Source organism: Neofelis nebulosa, chromosome 8, assembly GCF_028018385.1.
Source record: "Neofelis nebulosa isolate mNeoNeb1 chromosome 8, mNeoNeb1.pri, whole genome shotgun sequence".
In the NCBI taxonomy this organism is placed as follows: domain Eukaryota; kingdom Metazoa; phylum Chordata; class Mammalia; order Carnivora; family Felidae; genus Neofelis; species Neofelis nebulosa.
In genome coordinates this window covers 41,977,485-41,996,911 of record NC_080789.1, presented here as the reverse complement: position 1 = coordinate 41,996,911, position 19,427 = coordinate 41,977,485, and the positions used below count along the sequence as shown (strand labels likewise).

Below are 19,427 nucleotides of genomic sequence, written 5' to 3'. Positions count from 1 at the left end.
TTATTTGTAAATCTGAAACTTCTGAATAAAAATCCTAAAAATAAAGTTTATTTCTAAGAAGGTAGGAAAGGGAGAAAAATACACATGCAGGCATCTATTCATCAAATGCCTGTGGGTAGAAAAAAACAGTATGCCATATACATATGTATATAGTTACAAATATTTGTATACATATGGATTCCAGAGGGAAATAAAGTGAAAACCAGTTGTTTGTTTATTTATTTAGTTTTATTATTGAGAGAGAGAGAGAGAGAGAGAGAGAGAGAGAGAGAAAATATGAGGGGGGAAGGGGCAGAGAGAGAGGGAGACACAGAATCCAAAGCAGGCTCCAGGCTCTGAGCTGTCAGCACAGAGCCTGAGCCCAATGAGGGGCTCGAACCCACAATCTGTGAGATCATGACCTTGAGCTGAAGTTGGACGCTTCAACTGACTGAGCCACCTCGCTGCCCCTGAAAACCAGTTTTTAAAGAAGCTAGGTGAGGAACAGTTTCCCACTCTAAAGTTTGTTGGAAGCAAGCAAGATTAATTTGATAGTTTGGATTGAGGTGATGGTGGTACTACTACAGTATGAGAGAACCTGTGGGTCAAATTGGATTCTTTATTAGAAGCAACAATTGTTAAAAAAAAAAAAAAAAAAAAAAAGAAAGAAAAGAAAGAGAAAGAATCAACTATCATGTAGTGTTAGCCAGGGATCCAGGACCACAGTAGAATATGTAATAAATGGGACCTGTTGCTTACTGAAAAAACTTGATTCGAAATCTTTCCATTGTATAATCAAATCATTTTTGTCTAATTTGTTAAGAGTGCAGCAAAAAAAGTTAGGAAGAGTTGTCTTGAGTGTAGTGCCATCTGCTGGCCTATTACCTAAATACATTTAAAAATCATTTTACAATCTTGTAATGTCTACTGGTTTTCCTTATTCATTATTCCCTTGGTTATATTTGTTTTGTTCTTGTGCTGTCTTTTTGTTATATATAATCGATACTCCTTTTTAAAAAATCCTTATGGTATCCATAGAATTTAATTCATCACTACCTCAGGTTTTAAGAAGTTCTCATGTTTGGCTTGTCAATTTTAGCTGGAACTTAAAAGTTAGTCAAGTGTGCGTAGACCTTTTTTCCTTTTATTTGTTCTTGTCAGAAACCCTTTATAGTGCTCTAATTTTATCTCTCTACATTTAATGGGATTAAATGTGAGCGACTCAAAATTATATAGTTAAGTACATTTCACTTCTTGATTCAGAGTCTGTCCTATTAGAATGATACCTGACAGCAGACATTTACACAGTGCAAGTCACAGGCATATACTTAATCCCTGCTGGCTTGCTAATTCACTGTGTATGTGGGCTGTGCACCAAAGACAGGCAGGTAACATGTGCCTTGTAGGTAACATGTATATGCCCTAGAATGCTGTTAAATTGATTTCTCCCTTTTTTGAGGGGGGTGGGGGTTGGAATTATGGCATCTTTTCATCTCTCTTGCTCCCTTTCTCTCTCTCCAGCAATTGTATTTTGCCCCCTTTGAATTCTCTTCATATCCTTTGCCTATTTTGTCAAATGTGATGTTATTCATGCTTTTCTCAGAGCTTGGTATATGGCCAGAGAGTCCAGAACAGTCAGAAGAGTCCAGGGAGTGCACACACTCCCCAAGAACAGGAAGATGCATCCTTCTCTCACCAGGTGAACCATCATTCTTTCACATTGGTATCTGTATGTTTTTATGGGGAGTGTGGCTGACCTGGGAAGCCTTCATTCATGCTGACCTGAATTCTCTGTGTGGCCCTGTTATTTTCAGACACATTTCAGTGTCATCTGCCATTAAGGAAACTATATCCTTGGCTGTATTTGTTAGCATCTTTATATCAAGCATATTAGCCTTTATGTTGGAGACTGCTAATTTTTTTTAAGTTTTTTTTTTTTTTTAAGAAAAAAAGATTGTTTTGAGAGAGTGTTTAGTGTTTGAGAGAGTGTTTTGAGAGTTTTGAGAGAGTCTGCCATTAAGGAAACTATATCCTTAGCTGTATTTGTTAGCATCTTTATATCAAGCATATTAGCCTTTATGTTGGAGACTGCTAATTTTTTTAAGTTTTTTTTTTTTTTTTAAGAAAAAAAGATTATTTTGAGAGAGTGTGCATGCGCACATGAGCAGGGAAGGGGCAGAGAGAGAGGAGGTGAGAGAATCCCAAGCAGGCTCCACACTTTCAGCATGGAGCCAGGCGTGGGGCTTGATCTCACAAACCCTCATGTCCCCCACAGATGTCCCCCCTCCCACTGCCACTTTTAAAAATGAATGTCACCTAAAGGTTTAATAAGTCTGGCATTTAAAAAAAGTTAACTAGATTGCACACAGACAGTTGGTAACTAGTTAGTTGGTTATATTCCATCTGGACATGTGAATAAATGTGTATTGTGGCATCTATCATCTTGATACACAAGCCAGCATTTGCCTGTACCTGCTGTGTAAGTTTCAGTTCTGTCATGTTGATTTCTCTTTGCAGCAGTGTGCAGCAGCTGAGCTCTCCCAGCTCCTCTCATTCTTGTCTACTGCGTCAGCATTAGATTGGGGAGGTGCTTTCTCATTCCAGTTTTCTCTTCAACAACACCAGGGTTGTAAAAACCTTTGGCTGCGAACTAGGTACTTTAAGGATCTTCATATGGCATAATTTCTTTACTCCAATACAGAAAATCACTGTGTTAGCCTTAGAAGGGATCCTGGAGGACTTGTAATCTAGTAGTTTTTAAACTTTTTTTAAAAAGCTGCTAATGTTTTTTCAATTAAAGAAATCTTATATAAAACCTCAGTATCTAAAAGGCAGGGTAGATAACAAAATGCTGTGTTTAAAGAATTGAGAGTAATGAAGCTCTTTAACACCTTGTTGTTGGTCCTTGAGGCACCTCAGAGAAACTCTGACCTGATTTTATTCATCCTTCTCTTTTTTTTTTTTTAAGTTTGTTGTTGTTGTTTGTTTGTTTTGTTTTGAGATAGAGTGAGAGAGAAAGCGCTCAGGTAGGAGAGCTGGAGAGGGAGAGTGAGTATTCATCCTTCTCTTTTTACAAATAAGGGACCTGAATCCTACAGTAGTGAATTGCCTCACTGGGTGTAGCCTAGATAAGAAAATGGCAGACTTTGGATTCAGTAGCCTCTCAGTTAAGGACTTTTTCTGTTACACCAAGCTGTTGCTAATGGAATTACTGCATTTCTCAGTGCTCATGATAATTGTATTCTTAATCCCCTTGACCCATTTCACCCATCCCCTCACCCACCTCGCCTCTGTAACGATCAGTTTGTTCTTAAGAGCCTGTTTTTTGGTTTGTCTCTTTCTTTGCTTCTTAAATACTACATATGAGTGAAATCACGTGATATTTCTCTTTCTCTGACTTATTTCACTTAGCATTATACCCTGTCTCCATCCATGTTGCTGCAAATGGGAAGATTTCATTCTTTTTTATGGCTAATATTCCACTGTACATATATACCACATCTTTATTCATCTGTCAGTGGACACTTGGGCACTTTTATTCTTGGTGACTGAATTTTTTGGCACCCTCTTAAACTTTGCACTGCCCTTACCATGTTCTGGCCTGAGGTTGCAGTACATTGTATAGTGCTTTATGTACAGCAGGCCAAACATGCTCTGTGTTTTGTTGTCATATAAAATAAACATAATTGTATCTTGGTGCTGTGTTATATTGAGGAAGCTGACTATGCATAACAAGTTTTGTTAAATACAAAATTACAACATACTAGCTTTGAATGGGATGTAATATTCTGTAAAACTGTTTAAATTTAGGAGTGTTGACCTTTTCAGAACTATTTAAGTAGATTTACATTTTATCAAAGCTGCCCCATTGTTCCTTACTCATCTCAACATAGATGCTTAACAAGCCCTCAGCATGAAGGAGTGTAAGAAAAGATAATATCTGAAAATAATAGAAGAGTAATTTCTGTTGGTTTGTTTCTTTACCACCTTAGAGTTTATTTGGCATGTGATGAAAGTTCGAAAATTAAAACAAAAATTTAAATGTTTGTTTTTCAGAGAGAGAGAGCGTGCGCGTGCGCGCTCTCGCGGGGAGCACAAGTGGGGGAGGGGCAGAGAGAGAGAGGGAGACACAATCCAAAGCAGGCTCCAGGCTCCGAACTGTCAGCACAGAACCCCATCGGGGGCTCGAATGCACAAATTGTGAGATCATGACCTGAGCTAAAGTCAGATGCTCAACTGACTGAGCCACCGACTGTGCCACCCAGCCACCTCTAAATTTTTTTTTTTAAGTTTATTTATTTTGAGAGTGAGAAAGTGTGAGCAGGGAAGGGGCGGAGAAAGAGGGAGAATCTCAAGCAGGCTCCGCACAGAGCCCGATGCGGGGCTCGAATTCATGGAACAGTGAAATCATGACCTGAGCGGAAATCACAAGTTGGACACTTAACTGAGCCACCCAGGTGTCCTGTGGCATGTGATGAGGGTTTTAGAGTGTTAGATATGTACAAACTTGTTGAATCACTATGTTGTACACCTGAACGTACCGTAATATTGCATGTTCACTATACTCAACCAAATTCAGAAATAAAAAATAGAATGCTCAAGGTAGAGGTTTTGCTGGAATAAAAGACAAATTGGTCTGAGAGAATGAGAGTTGAAGTTCAGGGTTCTGTGGAGCTAAAGATGAATTTCAGTTACAAATTTGTCACTCATCTCTATCTCTAGTCTGGCAGCTTTTGTGTTTTGAGAGTATGTGCAGGGGTAGATCTATTTGACATGCTTTTTCTCTGAAGAGGACATATTTCAGAATAAGGTAACAACTATTTCAATAATGAACCTTCTTCAAACAGTGCAAAACTGGTAGTAAAATATTGAAATGTTCTCTGTATCTCTTTTCTGAACTTTTGCCTTTGTGTAATTTACTCTTTAACAGGAAATCAAATCCCAAAGCCATTATAACCATGGATATGGTGAATCTCTTGGACGGAAAACTCATATTGATGATTACAGCACATGGGACATAGTGAAGGCTACACAGTAAGTTTTTTATTATAGTTGTTTTCTTCTTTGATATCTATGTTTTAAGTAAAATATGAGCACCTGTATTTCTCTCTCCTTATTGATAATACTCTATTTGGTGTGATATTGTTTTCATACTTTAGCTCTTTGTACAGATTTACCATGGCTGATTTAAAGATTTTGTCTAGTCAGTCCAATGTCTGGGATTCCTCAGTGACAGTTTCTGTTAATTGTTCTCTGTTCCCCTCAATGGATTATACTTTCTTGTTCCTTTGCATGTCTTTTAATTTTTTTTGTTGAAAACTAGACTGTTAAAATTATATGAGGTCACAGTTCTAATATCAGATTCTCCTGGGGTTTGTTGTTGTTATTTGTGCCATTTCTAAATTAATTCTGTAAACTATCTTTGTCATGTGTGGCCACTGAAGTGTCAGCTCAGTTAGTGGTAAGTAAATGATTGGACAGAAACTTTCTTTCTTTTTTTTTTTTTCTTTCTTTTCTTTTTTTCTTTCACCTTTATGTATTTATTTTGAGAGACAGAGACAGTGTGAATGGGGGAGGTGCAGAGAGAGAGAGAGAGAGAGAGCAGGAGAGAGAGAGAGTCCCAAGTAGGCTCCTCACTGTCAGTACAGAGCCCCGTGTGGGGCTCAAACTCACAAAATTGTGAGATCATGACCTGAGTCGAAACTGAGAGTTGGCTGCTCAACCGAGTGAGCCACCCAGGTGCCCCAGAAACTTCTTAAATCCCTAGAACCAGTAAATCCTGGTCTTTGTTGAGGGACTTTCTGTATGGTTTGGACACTCAGTACTCTTCCAGACAGTTTTCCAATGCCTTAGCCTTCATTGTTTGCTTGCCTGGAGCCTCAGAGTCAATCTGATGTGAGAGCTTAGGGTTTTCTTAGGTTTTTGTTGAATATATGCACATAACCTTATGCTTGTGCATGGCTTTCTAGATTCCCAGGAATATGTCTGAGCTTTTCAAAGCCCCTATGGATATCTCATTCCTCAGCCTTTGTTTCTTTCCTCAGATTTTGTTTTGCCCCAGCTGTTACACATCCTATCAAGCAACTGTGATGTTAAAACATTGGCAGTCCCCAGACAGAAGCTTTTAATCAGTTTAAGTTAGGTTCAGTAGATAAGCCTTTCAAGTGGACTCTTCTAGGGAACCACCAAACAGGTCAAACAATGACCTCTCTTTTGGAAGAAGGCTTTGCAAGAACTCCATCCCTGTTCTGCTTACTCTGGTACTAGTGTAAGGGAACCAGTGTGAGTTTGCTCCTTGGTGAGTCACAGATACACCAGGTGGAGCTGTCACATTAATTAAACTTTATTTGCAGCAAATGAGGAGATCATGGGAAATAACTTGCAAAGCTGTGACTCCCTGACCAAGGGTGGATGGATTCCTTTTATTTAGTGTTAAGATGAATATTTAAAAAGGAGATCCTTGTCATCATATGTAGAGATGGGCATATGGTTGCACACACACCTTAAGGAAAAGGAAACCTGCCTGTATACACATTGTATGTTATGTAAAAGAGGCATGTGCTTGGGGTGCCTGGGTGGCTCAGTTGGTTGGGCGTCCGACTTCTGCTCACGTCATGATCTCACGGCTCGTGAGTTCGAGCCCCACGTAGGGCTCTGTGCTGACAGCTCAGAGCCTGGAGCCTGCTTTGGATTCTGTGTCTCCCTCTCTCTCTGCCCCTTCCCCACTCTGTCTCTGTCTCTCTCTCAAAAATAAATAAACGTTAAAAAAAAAAAGTCATGTGCTCCTCCTTGGGCGGAGATTTTGGTCTTATAATGAGTAAAGGTAGTTGTCAGTCACTCTAGAGGTTATGCCACAGTCTGTGCAGGTGTGATTCAGAGGTTATGCTCAAACTGGTCTGGATGGTCTGGACTGGCTGGAGGTCCTGTCTGGGCAGTTGCTATTGCTTGAGGGGTGGTTTTGGTTTCCATTTCTGAGTTAAGAGATAAGCTGGAAAGAAGAGCTTAAGGAAAAATGTGGGATGAAGGTTGGTGAGTTCAAGCAATAAAGGTCAGGTCTTGGAGTCTAGCTGGTGATGTTGGTACCAGGAATACAAACATTTTTCAAGGCTGCTGGGGAGCAGAGAGTCTGGGACTATGATATGTTAAAATACCACAAAGTTCTCTGTTCTTACCGAAATTCAGCTGTTTTTTTGACTGAATGCTCTTTGGATTGTTGAAAGCCTTTTGTTAATTTCCATAGTTCTGAAAGCGTTAATTTTGCCATTTTTTGCCATTTTTTTCATTTTTTTTGTGGAGAGACAAACTTTCAAAGGTCCTTAGTTCACTGATGTCACTCTGCCTTCTTGAATGTTATATATAGTCAAATATCAAAGCACATTGTGCCCCCTGTATTTAGCAAACCGATTACACTGTTTTACATTCATCTTTCCTTTTGAGACTGCTTCTTTTGATATCTCCTTTCTCTCATTCGTGATTAATCTGTCTCACCTAAATGCATCATTTCCATCAGCAAATATACTCCAGTATCTTTGATCTTAAGAAAACAACCACCCTTTTTTATCCCTTACATACTCTTCTAACTATTCAATTTCTTGAAAAGTATCTGTCTGTAATTTCTATCTTTAAAAACGTTTAAATTGTGAAACATTTCAATCCTACAGTGTACAGTGTAGAGAAGAATATAACTGTCAGATTAAGCAGATGCTACTAACATTTTGCTGTAATTGCTACAGGTTGCTCAGTGTACTACTCTCTTCTCCTTAAGGGAACCTCTCTTGAAAGTGCTGTGAATTATTCTCATGAACATTCTTGTACATTTATTTCTACAAACATCTATAAAAAATATGCTATTGTAATATATACCTAAAATTTATATAAATTGTATGCAATTCTTTTTTTTTTTAAGCTTATTTATGTATTTTGGGAGGGGAGGGGCAGAGAGAGAGGGAGAGAGAGAGAAACCCAAACAGGCTCCATGCTTTTGGCACAGAGGCTGATGGAGGGCTCAAACCCACGAACCGTGAGATCATGACCTGAGCCAAAACCAAGAGTCAGTTGCTTAACCGACTGAGCCACCCAGGTGCCCCTAATTGTATTCTATTTTACATATCATTTTGCAGCTTTTTTTTTTAAATTAAAAAAAACTGTATACCTTTAGCGATTTATCAGTATTGATAAAGACCTAATTTATTTTGCTTTGTTGTTTTTTGAGAGAGAGAGAGCAAGAGAGGGACAGAGGGAGAGAGGGAATCTTAAGCAAGGCTCTGTGCTGAATGCAGAACCTGGTCTGGGTCTCGATCTGCTGGCCATGAGATCATGACCTGAGCTGAAATCAAGAGATGGCCGCTTAACCAACTGAGCCACCCAGGTGCCCCAAGGACCTAATTTATTGTTTAACTGCTTTGTCTTATTCTATCATTCTACTTACTGAAGGATACTTAAAACTGCTTCTATAGTACTTTGTTAGTATTACAAAGATTGCATCAATGAATATCCTTCTTCCTGTTTTCCTGAATACATAAATAAGAGTTCTAGGGTAGAAAAATCAAGTGGAATTTCTGGCTTCTTCAGAATGTTTCTTCAACCTTACCAACTATTGCCAAATTGGTTTCCAAAGTGGCTGTGCCAATTTGTACTTTAACCTGCAGCAAATGCGTTCTTCTTTGACTACTTCTTGCCAAATCCTAGTTTTGTCACACTAATAATTGTTGTCAGTTTAATGGTTGTGAAATGGTTTTCTGGGTTTTTTTTTTTGTTTTTATTTAAACAAAAAAAATTTTTTTTAATGTTTATTTATTTTTGAGAGAGAGAGAGAGGCAGAATGCCAGTGGGTTGGGGCAGAGAGAGAGGGAGGCACAGAATCCGAAGCAGGCTCCGAGCTGTCAGCACAGAGCCTGACAGGGCTCAAACTCACGAGCTGTGAGATATGACCTGAGCCGAAGTCAGATGCTCAACTGACTGAGCCACCTAGGTGCCCTGGTTTTCTGTTTTGATTGGCCTTTCTCTGATAACAAATAGTGTTGAATATATTTCCTATGTTTATTAGCCGTTTGGATTTCTTCCTGTGCAAACTGACATGTTAAATCTTTTACCCATTTTGAGTTCTTATGTCTTTTTTGTAATTGATTTGTAAAAGTTTTGTATGTATTTTGATGGGAGTCCACAAGAAGTTAGTGGGATATGTGTCCCCTTAGTGCCCTTCAGAGTCCTATTTTGCTGCTGTGCTAGCCCCTTCACACCTCCCAGACATGCAGCTCACCATTCAGTACTCCTCTCCAGTGTGTACAAACTTCAGTTTTTTTTCTGCAACAATGTGGTAGAAGTTCTCCTCTGGAAACCTGGATTTCCACAAGGCTCTCTCATCTGTAGGAGGTTGTCTAAGACAGTGTTGTCCAGGGTTCCCAGACCATTGCCAAGAAGGACTGTAACCAGGTCATGGGCCACTGCATGATCTGTGGCTGGGGCACTGAGGTCTGTATGCCTGTTACCCAGCACATGGATGGATGAGACTTCTCATCTCCTTTTTAGTGTGGTACTGGATCCCATAACTGCCACAGAGGCACTTTTGTCCATGAGTAGATGCCAAATTATTGTTGGAAGGGGGACAAAATGATGGATGTCTTATACTACCCTGATGCTGACATCAGTCTGGTCCATTTCATCTTGTATAATATATATTGTTTTAATCATTTCTTAGTCTTCACAATTGACCTAGCTATTTTGGCCTTTTACTCTCACAAATGAATTTTATTTATTTTATTTATTTTAATGTTTATTTTTGAGAGAGAGAGACAAGCAAACAGACATAGAGTGCAAGTGGGGAAGGGGCAGAGAGAGGGGGAGACACAATCTGAAGCAGGCTCTAAACTCTGAGCTGTCCAGCACAGAGCCCAATGTGGGGCCTGAACTCACAGACCGCGAGATCATGACCTGAGCTGAAGTTAGACACTTAACTGACTGAGCCACCCAGGCACCCCCACAAATGAAATTTAGGTTCTACTTGAGAAATTCATGAGATACTCATTTGGGATTTTAATTAGAATTTCATTGAATTTGTAGATTAATATGGGGGAAATTGGTGTATATATTTGTCATAAGTGTTATTTATAGTGAGAGCAGTGTAATTAAATGTGCTTTCTCATTATTTTAGATGATTTAACATTTCATATTATAATGATATTGGAATCTGATCCTAAATATATTTTACTTGGATACTTTGTTTTAATGAATTTTTTTTTTCTGAAAAAAGATAACCTCACAAAGATACATAATTTCCTGATGGAAGAATTATAGTCTATGCTACATTGACTAAGTCACAGTAATTACTTTTTCAGTATTATTCACTAAGCAAATATTTTACTGACTTTTAACCTGAAATACCCATTTTTAATGACAGTTCTTGCAACCTATTCAGGTTCTGGCATTTTTACAATGACAATAAATGGGTTTATACGTATATGTTAGAGAATTGTGTCAAAAATTTTAGCATATCCACATGAGGAAGTTTTCATAGGTGATATATTTAGATCTTTCAGAAACTATATTATGTAATGATGCAAACATTTTCAACTATACAGTTTTTAAAAACTATTCTCTTTATAGCAAGTTTCATTTTCAACTATACAGTTTTTAAAAACTGTTCTCTTTATAGCAAGTTTTCTTCTAAAGTAGAAGTAGTTATTTTCTCACTGTGTCTAAAATACCCTTTTGCCTTGAAGAGGAACAGACTAAATATCTTTATCCATTTTAAGCATATATGGTTGATAGTATACTGTGCATTCATTTGCTGTCACTACCCCTCTCAGCCCCCCCCCCCCCCCCCCAAGCCAGTACATTTGAAATACTTTTCTTTTTTGTTAGAGGGAAAATGCAGTTCACTTCTTTGTATGGTTAAGAAGATTTTCGGGTCATCTGGTTGGCTCAGTTGGAGAAATGTGCGACTCATGATCTCCGAGTCATGAGTTTGAGCCCCACATTGGGTGTAGCAATTACTTACATACATGCATACAGTAGAAAAACAAAGATTTTCGTGGTCACTTATCTCATTTAAAATGTGAGGTAGATTCTGCTCTTCAAGGTAATGTGTCTAGTTTACTTAACAAAGCACTTGTAGGCGGTTTTCTGAAAAAGAACAAAGAGCTTAAGATACCACTATCATCTCTGAATTGTGAAACTCTTGCTCTTCCCTTTGGTTGATTACGTTGTGCACGTGTGTGTGCACATGTACATATACGGTACAGAGCCAGTGAGGGCAGCAGTGTGAAGGCTCTGTTAAATATTAGTGAAGCTTGATTAATTACCTATGGCATTAATATAGTTAGACATTTTAGTGTTTGTTTCTAGTGCCCCATTATTGCGCTACCCCTCCCCCAAATTCACCCTGTGGTGTGCCTTCCCCATTTTGGAGACCACTCTAAGAAATACAACTGTAGTCAAAGCTCGTTTAAATTTGTTTTCGTGTCTCATATTTCTAAGGACGTGATATTTTGTTTAGAATAAAGCTGGTGGTTCTTGAGGCTCCATGGTGGATTCTTGGTAGTTTATTGTACTGTGCTCTCCATTTTTGCTTATGCTTAAAATTTTCCATAATAAAAAGTTTAAAAACTATGTAGCCAAACAGTATTCAAAAGCTGAAAGGTGGGGTAGGATCAGGCTCTCTGCAAGTGCCTATCTTCTTTATCAAATAAAAACATCTTTCCTAGATCTCTCCCAGTGTACTTTGTCTTATGTCTCAGTGGCTTGAACTCGCAGGACTCTTTCCCTACCCACCCTACTTCCTGTCCCCACATGTCCTCTGTCCTCTTTTATTTGCCCTAAGGAATATCAAAGCTAAATTTGTAAACAAAGAATCCTGAGGCTTGTGAAATATCCTTTCTTCTTTTTGTTCTTTTAAATCATTGATGCTTTTTGTTACTGCTTTTTTGTGATTTAATATTTTTTTATTTAAAACAAATTTTTTTTTAACGTTTATTTATTTTTGAGACAGAGAGAGACAGAGCATGAACAGGGGAGGGTCAGAGAGAGAGGGAGACACAGAATCCGAAGCAGGCTCCAGGCTCTGAGTGGTCAGCACAGAGCCCGACACGGAGCTCGAACTCATGGACCGTGAGATCATGACCTGAGCCGAAGTCGAACGCTTAACCGACTGAGCCACCCAGGCGCCCCTGTATTTTTTAATATAATTGTCTGTATTTTTATAAGCAGCCTTAAGTGTTTTATGGACTAAGAGGTGATATTGATAAAAACAAGCAATCACTAAACATTTTATTTCTGGTATCCTTTTCTCTTCCAATTGATGAGATATTGCATTTTTTATAGATGAGACATTTAAAACAAAATGTTGCTAACTGGATTAGGAAAAACTGTTGGAATATTGATATTTTTAAAGTAACATTTTACATTGAGAAATCCATTTTAATTTCCAGGTATCATAATGGAGCATTATTTTCTTCTGGAAATGTTACTTTCAGCTTTACATTTGTTGTGAAATAGTAATAACAATCTTATATTTTTTTCTTTTCAAGATATGGAATATATGAACGCTGCCGAGAATTGGTGGAAGCAGGTTATGATGTACGGCAACCAGACAAAGAAAATGTTACACTCCTCCATTGGGCTGCCATCAATAACAGAATAGATTTAGTCAAGTATGTATTGTTTGTATTTTAAAGTAATTATTTATTATAAAATTATTCTAAATTATAAAAATTAGTAATTTCTAAAATTCATTGCTTTTACTTTTTATTTTTTTAATGCTTATTTATTTTGAGAGAGAGAGAGAGAGTGCAAGCGTGGGAGGGGCAGTGAGAGAGAGGGACAGAGAGAGAATCCCATGCAGGCTCCTCTGATGTCAGTGTGGAGCCCGGCACAGGTCTCGAACTCCTGAATTGTGAGATCATGACCTGAGCCGAAATCAAGAGTCAGATGTTTAATCAACTGAGCCACCCAGGCGCCCACCCCCCCTTGTTTTTAAAATGTAGATTCTATGTACCTTTTTTTCCTGAAAAAAAAAAGTTTTTAACATACATCAAACACTTATTTGTACAAGGTGCTGTGCTGAGTGCTCTTCCATGTATATTTCCTTTAATCTTAATTCTTGAAATAACCCTATGTGAAAACTAACAACTTTCACTGTTGTCTTGATGTGGAAACTGGAGCATATAAATAGGTTAAATAGGTTACCAGTGACATGCAGCTAATAAGTTGGAATCAGGAAATCAACAATCTAACTGGCAGCTCACGTTCTAAATGTGAATTCTTTGGGAAAAAGCTACAAAAGAAAAGGGAGCAGTCACAAAGATAGTAGGTAATAATAATCTAATTTAACTATTCATGCCAGCATAAGTAATGAATATTTACTAAGTATAAATGATTTTTATTACTTACTGCTAATCTGCTTTTTTAGTTTTAATAAGAGGCAGTTAGATAAGCAAGAGGTTAATAGAAAGTCTTTTTAGTGAATCTAGTTTAGTAGTCTCTGACAATTTGGACATAAGTTCTTTAGATAAAGATATGAATCTGAAGTAAACCAGTTGCAGATGTGCAGTTATGTACAGCACACAGAGTCCAGAGACAAATAGGATATTAATGCCAGGTAAAAGAATTTTCCATTTTGAGTATGAAAGAAAGGATAAGCAAGTAATAACGAAAGCATTGAACTTGAATCACTTTCTTCCAGAGAGCATAGCTCTATTCTATTTGTTCCTTTTGTATTCTTGTATATCTCATCTTCCCTCTGCCTTCGATATGGGTCTCCTGATATCTAATTCTGTTTTTGTTTGTCAGAAAATGTTTTTATTGCATCTTTATTTGTGAAGGAAATTTTCCATATGTATAGAAATCTAGGTTGGCAGTTTTTGTTTTATTTTTGTGTCTTACTCATTGAAAATATCATTCCACTATTTTCTGGCTTCTGTTACTATTGAGGAATCAGGCTAACTATTGTGCTTTTGTGGGCTTTTTTTTTTTTTTCCTTTTCTTCCCTTGGCTGCTTTTAAGTTTTTTCTCTTTGTTTCTGGTATTCTGCAGTTTCATGATGATCTAACTAAGTGTGGATTTCTTTTTATTTACCCTGAATGAAATTGCAATGAATTCTTGATACTTCAGATTGACGTTTTCATCAGTTCTAGAAAAATCCCAGCTATTACATCTTCAGATATTGCTTCCATCCCATTCTTTTTTTGCTCTCCTTCTGGAACTCCAGTTAAACATATGTGTGACCTTTTCATTGTATGTTCTGTGTCTTTTATCCTCTTTTCTGTGTGTACTGTCCTCCGGTGTGCTTCATTCTGGAAACTTCTTACTTACCTTCCAGTTCATTTATTCTCTATGTGTAATTTGCTGTTAAATCTATTGAGTGTGTTCTTAATTTTATTTTTCAGTTCTAGCATTTTCGTCATTTTATTTTTTAAGCCTGTATTACTGAAATCATTTGTGGCTGAAATATTCAATCTTGTATACTTGGACATAGTAAATAATTATTTTATAATCTGTGAGAAGATAGCATTTGTAGTTTGTGTGGGTCTGTATCTGTTAATGTTGTTTCTTCATGTGCTGATTGTCTTTAAATATGTACCACACAATGTGTTTGAAAAATTATTTGTTGAATAATTTGAGGCCTAAAATGAGATTTCCATTTGTTTCTGCTAGGCACACCTTTAATTTCAAGGCTTTAGATTTTCTGGATCACCCACGTGGCTAAACACAGGCTAGAGCCAGGTTTATTTCTGGTTCATAATTACTGCTACAGTGCAGCTTTTTGGGGTCCCAGCCCTTGTTTTGTTTTGCTTTTGTCTGCTTAGCTTGCTTCTTGGCCAGCTTTTCTGCATCAGCAAATTGTCTCCAGGGCAGATGGTGCCCAAGTAGTTTTCTAACTTCTCCGAATTTTAACGTCTCCTGACTTTTGGCCTGGTTAATGCTCTTAATCTTGTTAGGTTTTACTCTTTAGGAAATGTTTCTTATATTTCATTGAACTTTTTTAGTTTAATGGGAGGTTTGATTCAAATTATCTAGCCTTCTAAACCTCTGTTTGTTTTTTTGGTTAATGTTATTTAAGTCAAAGTAGTGTATAAACAATTTGAAAACTCAAATAGTACTTAAAGTCTTACAGTAGGAAATATCAATCGCTCCCCACCACCTGGGTCCTATAGCCCAGAAATAACTATTTTCAGTACTTGAGCTGTTTCTTTCAGTGTATACTCTTTATTTTATATATTTATGTTGCTACTTTTATCTAGAAATCTATTTTCTTTACAAAAATGACAGTACTTTTTCTGCTTTTTCATTTAATATATATATCTTCAAGATTTCTCATTGTCAGTACAAATAGAGATGCATCATTCTTTTTAAACAGCTGTACAGTGTTCATTTATATGGATTTAATGTATTTCATGGTTTTCCTGTTGATGGATGTTTGGATTGATTTTGATGTTTCTACCATTACAGCCAGTGTTCTGATTGCTAATCTTGGTCATATATCATTTTGTTTATTTTTATATATATCTGTAATATTTATAGGAGAAAAAAAAGAGTTTTGATTTTTTTTTTTATGTTTATTTATTTGAGAGAGACAGGGAGAGAAGGCATGCAGGGGAGGAGCAGAGAATGAGAGAGAGAAAGAAAGAGAGAGAGAGAATCCCAAGTAGGCTGTGCACTGTCAGTGCAAAGCCTGACACGGGGGTTGATCTCATGACCCTGAGATCATGACCTGAGCTGAAATAAAGGGTCAGACTCTTAACTGACTGAGACACTCAGGTGCCTCAGATTTTGAATTTTAATAAATATTGCCCACCTTTATGCTGGTATTTCTTGATTTATCAATTATTATATATTTTGACTTTCTATTTTAGGATAACTAGATGTCCTAGAGCTCCTCACCACTAATCATTCTTCCATCCTCTATTTTAGTATTAGTTAAGTCACTGTGCATAGTGTAAGTTATGAGAATGTAAATTCTCACTGCTAAGCTCAGAAGTGTTCTATGATTATTTGTTCTTTCCTTGCAGAATTTTGATTTTTGTCTGAAGCAGCAGTTACTTCATTTTATTTTCTTCATTTGTTTAATTTTCTCCATATTGTAACTAATCCTTCCTGTATCCCATATTGTTACAACCGTAAAACCCCTCTATCTGCCAACAGTATCACCTAATTTATCTGTTCCATTTTTGGAGTTGGGAGGGGGAAGAAATCATTCCTGGAATTCTCCACTTTTTTGCTCCAACCCCGATTATTTGCTCTTTAGAACTAACATACAGCCATTATCTTAAGACTTTGCTTTGCCATTATTCTGGGAAATCCTTTTGCTCCAATGTTGGTTTCAGTTTCCTGGATCTCCGGTTTTTTGTCTCTTTTGGGTTGCTCCCTGATTTTAGTAGAGCACGATTTCTGATAGCTTTCTGAGAGAGACAGCACTTGGGAGGTAAATGATTTGAAGTTACAATTATTTCTGTCCTTACACCTTATTGGTTGTTCGGCTGAGCATGGACTTACAGATTAAAAGTAGTTTTCTTGGAATTTTGAAGCATTACTTCATCATTTTCTTAATTCATATGTTACAATTGAGATTCTGTTGGTCAAAAAATTCACAGTTGTCTTATGTGTAAAAATAAAGTCTGAAGTGAGAAATAATAGACAAAAAGTCTTGATGCTGCCTGCCTTACAAGTGTTCCAAGCCACTTGTGGAATAGTGAGGTTATAGAGTAGTCAGTAGTTGTAGAGTGGGTTAATAATTAGTATCTGTGCGTATTATATCTTCAGGTGGGTAAATTTAATTTTTTATAGTGCATAATCTAGCAAGTTACTTTCCTAAAACAAACATGGTGAGTAAAGGCAGTTTTCGATAACAACTGGTATTTATAGCCTCAAGATTACTTTTTACTACTGATCTGGAATTATACCCCCACTTAAAAACTACAGCCTATTCCTACCACAACAAATAGCATGAGCATCATATTTGCCTAGGGTCCTTGTACACATAGGTCTTATGGGAGTGGCTTGCGGTTGTTCAGATGTATACAGCACACATAGTGGGTTTGTATTGCATCTTGGGGAATTCATTGCTTTTATAATAAGAGCAGGCTTGCTCTTTGTTCCAGAGGGAGACATTACCTCATCTCTCAAGGTTGCTGGATACAAACACAACTCTGAGAAATGACCTATGTAGAAGTGGTCAGGGCCTTGTATTCTTCGTTTATACCTAGCAAGGCATATGGAAACATGAGAGACCCATGGAGAAATGTCTCTCTTAACAGTTATGTTTCATTAGCATGTATTTAACTACAAAGTGGTCAGGACACTTTCATGATAATAAGGAATAAAATAAGTATAATGTGGAAAGGAGGAGACCTTCACCTTAGCCTGGATTGTGTATAGTTCCAATGTTTTCAAGCGAAAGTCTTTATTTCTCAGCTTTACCCTAATGTAATAAAATAGAAACGATTAGCTCAAGCTCTTGTGTTCAACAGTCTCTTGTTACCTTAAGAGTCTTCGTTAAGAGTAATAATAATAATTGTAAATAATACTTGATTATTATAAATAGTCAAGTAAGTAATACTTGAATTCAAGTCAAAGCTTTATTAAGGAACATGGAGCTTTATTAAAAAATATAGGGTTCACAATTTTTTGAGAATACATTGTATGTGTGGCTTATTCTTCCCTGGGAACATGTACTTTTTTTCTTTATCCTTGGCTTTGTGAAAGTTCACATTATTGTGCATTTTATTTATTTATTTATTTACGCATTTACTTACTCACTTTATATCTAATTTATGGCCATTAAGTGGCCACTTTTAATCTGGAAACTTGCCTTTTTGGTTTAGGGAGGTATTCTTGCATGGTGCCCTCAAGAGTGCCTTTCGTTTTCTCTGTTTCCCCCCCACCCCAGGAACTTTTATTGTCAGATAATGGAACCAACCAGATTGATTTCTTTTTCTTACCATTTATCCCAAATACTTTTTATCTCCCAGTATAGCCATTGTACTTTGGGGAGATTTTCTTAATTTATATAATTTATCTTCTAATCCTTTCTTTGAATTTGTAATTTTACCAATTGCATTTTCAATTTGCAAGTTTTTTTTTTTTTTGATCTCTGTCTCCTCCCTTTTTAAAAAAATATTTTGTTCTTCATATCATGAGTATATCATCTTCTCTTATTTTTGGAGGATGTTAATTGTAATTTTTTGTTTTTTAAGTTTTGCTTTATGTTATCTGTTTATTTTAGGCTTCTTCTGTTTATTTGGTCTCCTTCCATATTTGCAACTTTCCTCAATTATCTAATCATATTTAGGAGAGACATAACAAAGCTGAGTGGAAATTGTAGAACTTAGATCACAACAGGAACCTCTCAAATGTCTACTTCTAGAAGTTTTTCTCTGGCATTGTTTAGTGTTTATTAGAGAAGAATCTTCTAATCTCTTTGTAGGAGGAGCTGAGTATCTATCTCTGTCTGCCAGCTGAACTGAGCAAGGAAAGGGGTTTGGGGTTGTAGTTGTTGTTTAGCATGTAAACTTTCATTGAATTGCTACGTTTTCAGTATAGTGTCTCATATGGTTCTCTGATTTAATTCCCTGAGTCTCAAATTTCTCTGATGAAGGTGCTCTGAATATACTTTTCAGCAAATGCTGAGTGGTTGAGTGTTAAAACCAGTATGAGCCTGAGGCTGAAGCCAGAAGTCATCATCATACAATGAAATTTAGAGATGTAAGAATGAATCTGAACTTTTAAGAGTTTGAGGTATTATTACAGTAATTTTGAAATTTTGAGGAGTCACATTTTGAAATTCAACATTGCAGTGCACAAAGAAGTACTTACCTAGCACTGTCAGCTGCTTGTTTCCATCCATGTCACTCAAATGACTGTTTGTGGTGCTAAATACTTAACTTTTGGCAAGAATGTAAGTTACAAAACAATTTTTTCAGTAACTTTTATTAACTTACAGCCAGTGTTTTTGTTTATAGTCTAGCTTCTTTACATTCTACAGAGGTAACACTTACCTTTAATCCCTTAGTCTTTCCAGGGTTTTATAAACTCTGGATTGCTTCTCATTGGTGTTCCCTCTGGAGACATTTGAGTTTTAGCTCTTTACTTTTCATCTTTCAAATACTTGTTCATATCTCTTGTTCATTGATGGTCCTATCTCAAAACCTAGGGATCATTAGTTAATACCTGCAGGAACATTCCTTGGTAACCTTCTTGTAGTATACAGGAGGCTTAAGTTTAAAAGTAAGAATTAAATGATCTTCTCAGAATTTTGTAGTTTTGAACTAGGGTCTAATAGCTATAAAGAATAACATATAAAAATTTGGTACTTCTCTTCCAGTAGTTTACAATGAAAAGGCAATAAAAGTTATTCTTCTTTAGCATACAGAAAAAAAAAAAAAAAGTTGTACTTTAGAACCAGTCTGGAAATCACTCATTGCCATAGCCCTAGCAAGGATTTGAAATGTGAGTAA

The 19,427-nt window shown here is 36.9% G+C and overlaps 1 protein-coding gene across 3 annotated transcripts in view; it reads left to right on the top strand.

The window, feature by feature from the left end:
- The window catches only part of ZDHHC17 (zinc finger DHHC-type palmitoyltransferase 17), a 103,738-nt gene that overhangs the window by 20,366 nt on the left and 63,945 nt on the right, over nucleotides 1-19,427 (top strand). For 2 of the 3 annotated variants that reach the window (XM_058741969.1, XM_058741967.1), the window contains exons 2-4: nucleotides 1,583-1,678; nucleotides 4,910-5,013; nucleotides 12,504-12,626. In XM_058741969.1, the coding sequence (XP_058597952.1) occupies nucleotides 1,583-1,678; nucleotides 4,910-5,013; nucleotides 12,504-12,626 (323 nt within the window). The remainder of the gene's footprint in view (nucleotides 1-1,582; nucleotides 1,679-4,909; nucleotides 5,014-12,503; nucleotides 12,627-19,427) is intronic. The other variant, XM_058741968.1, reaches the window with a different exon arrangement.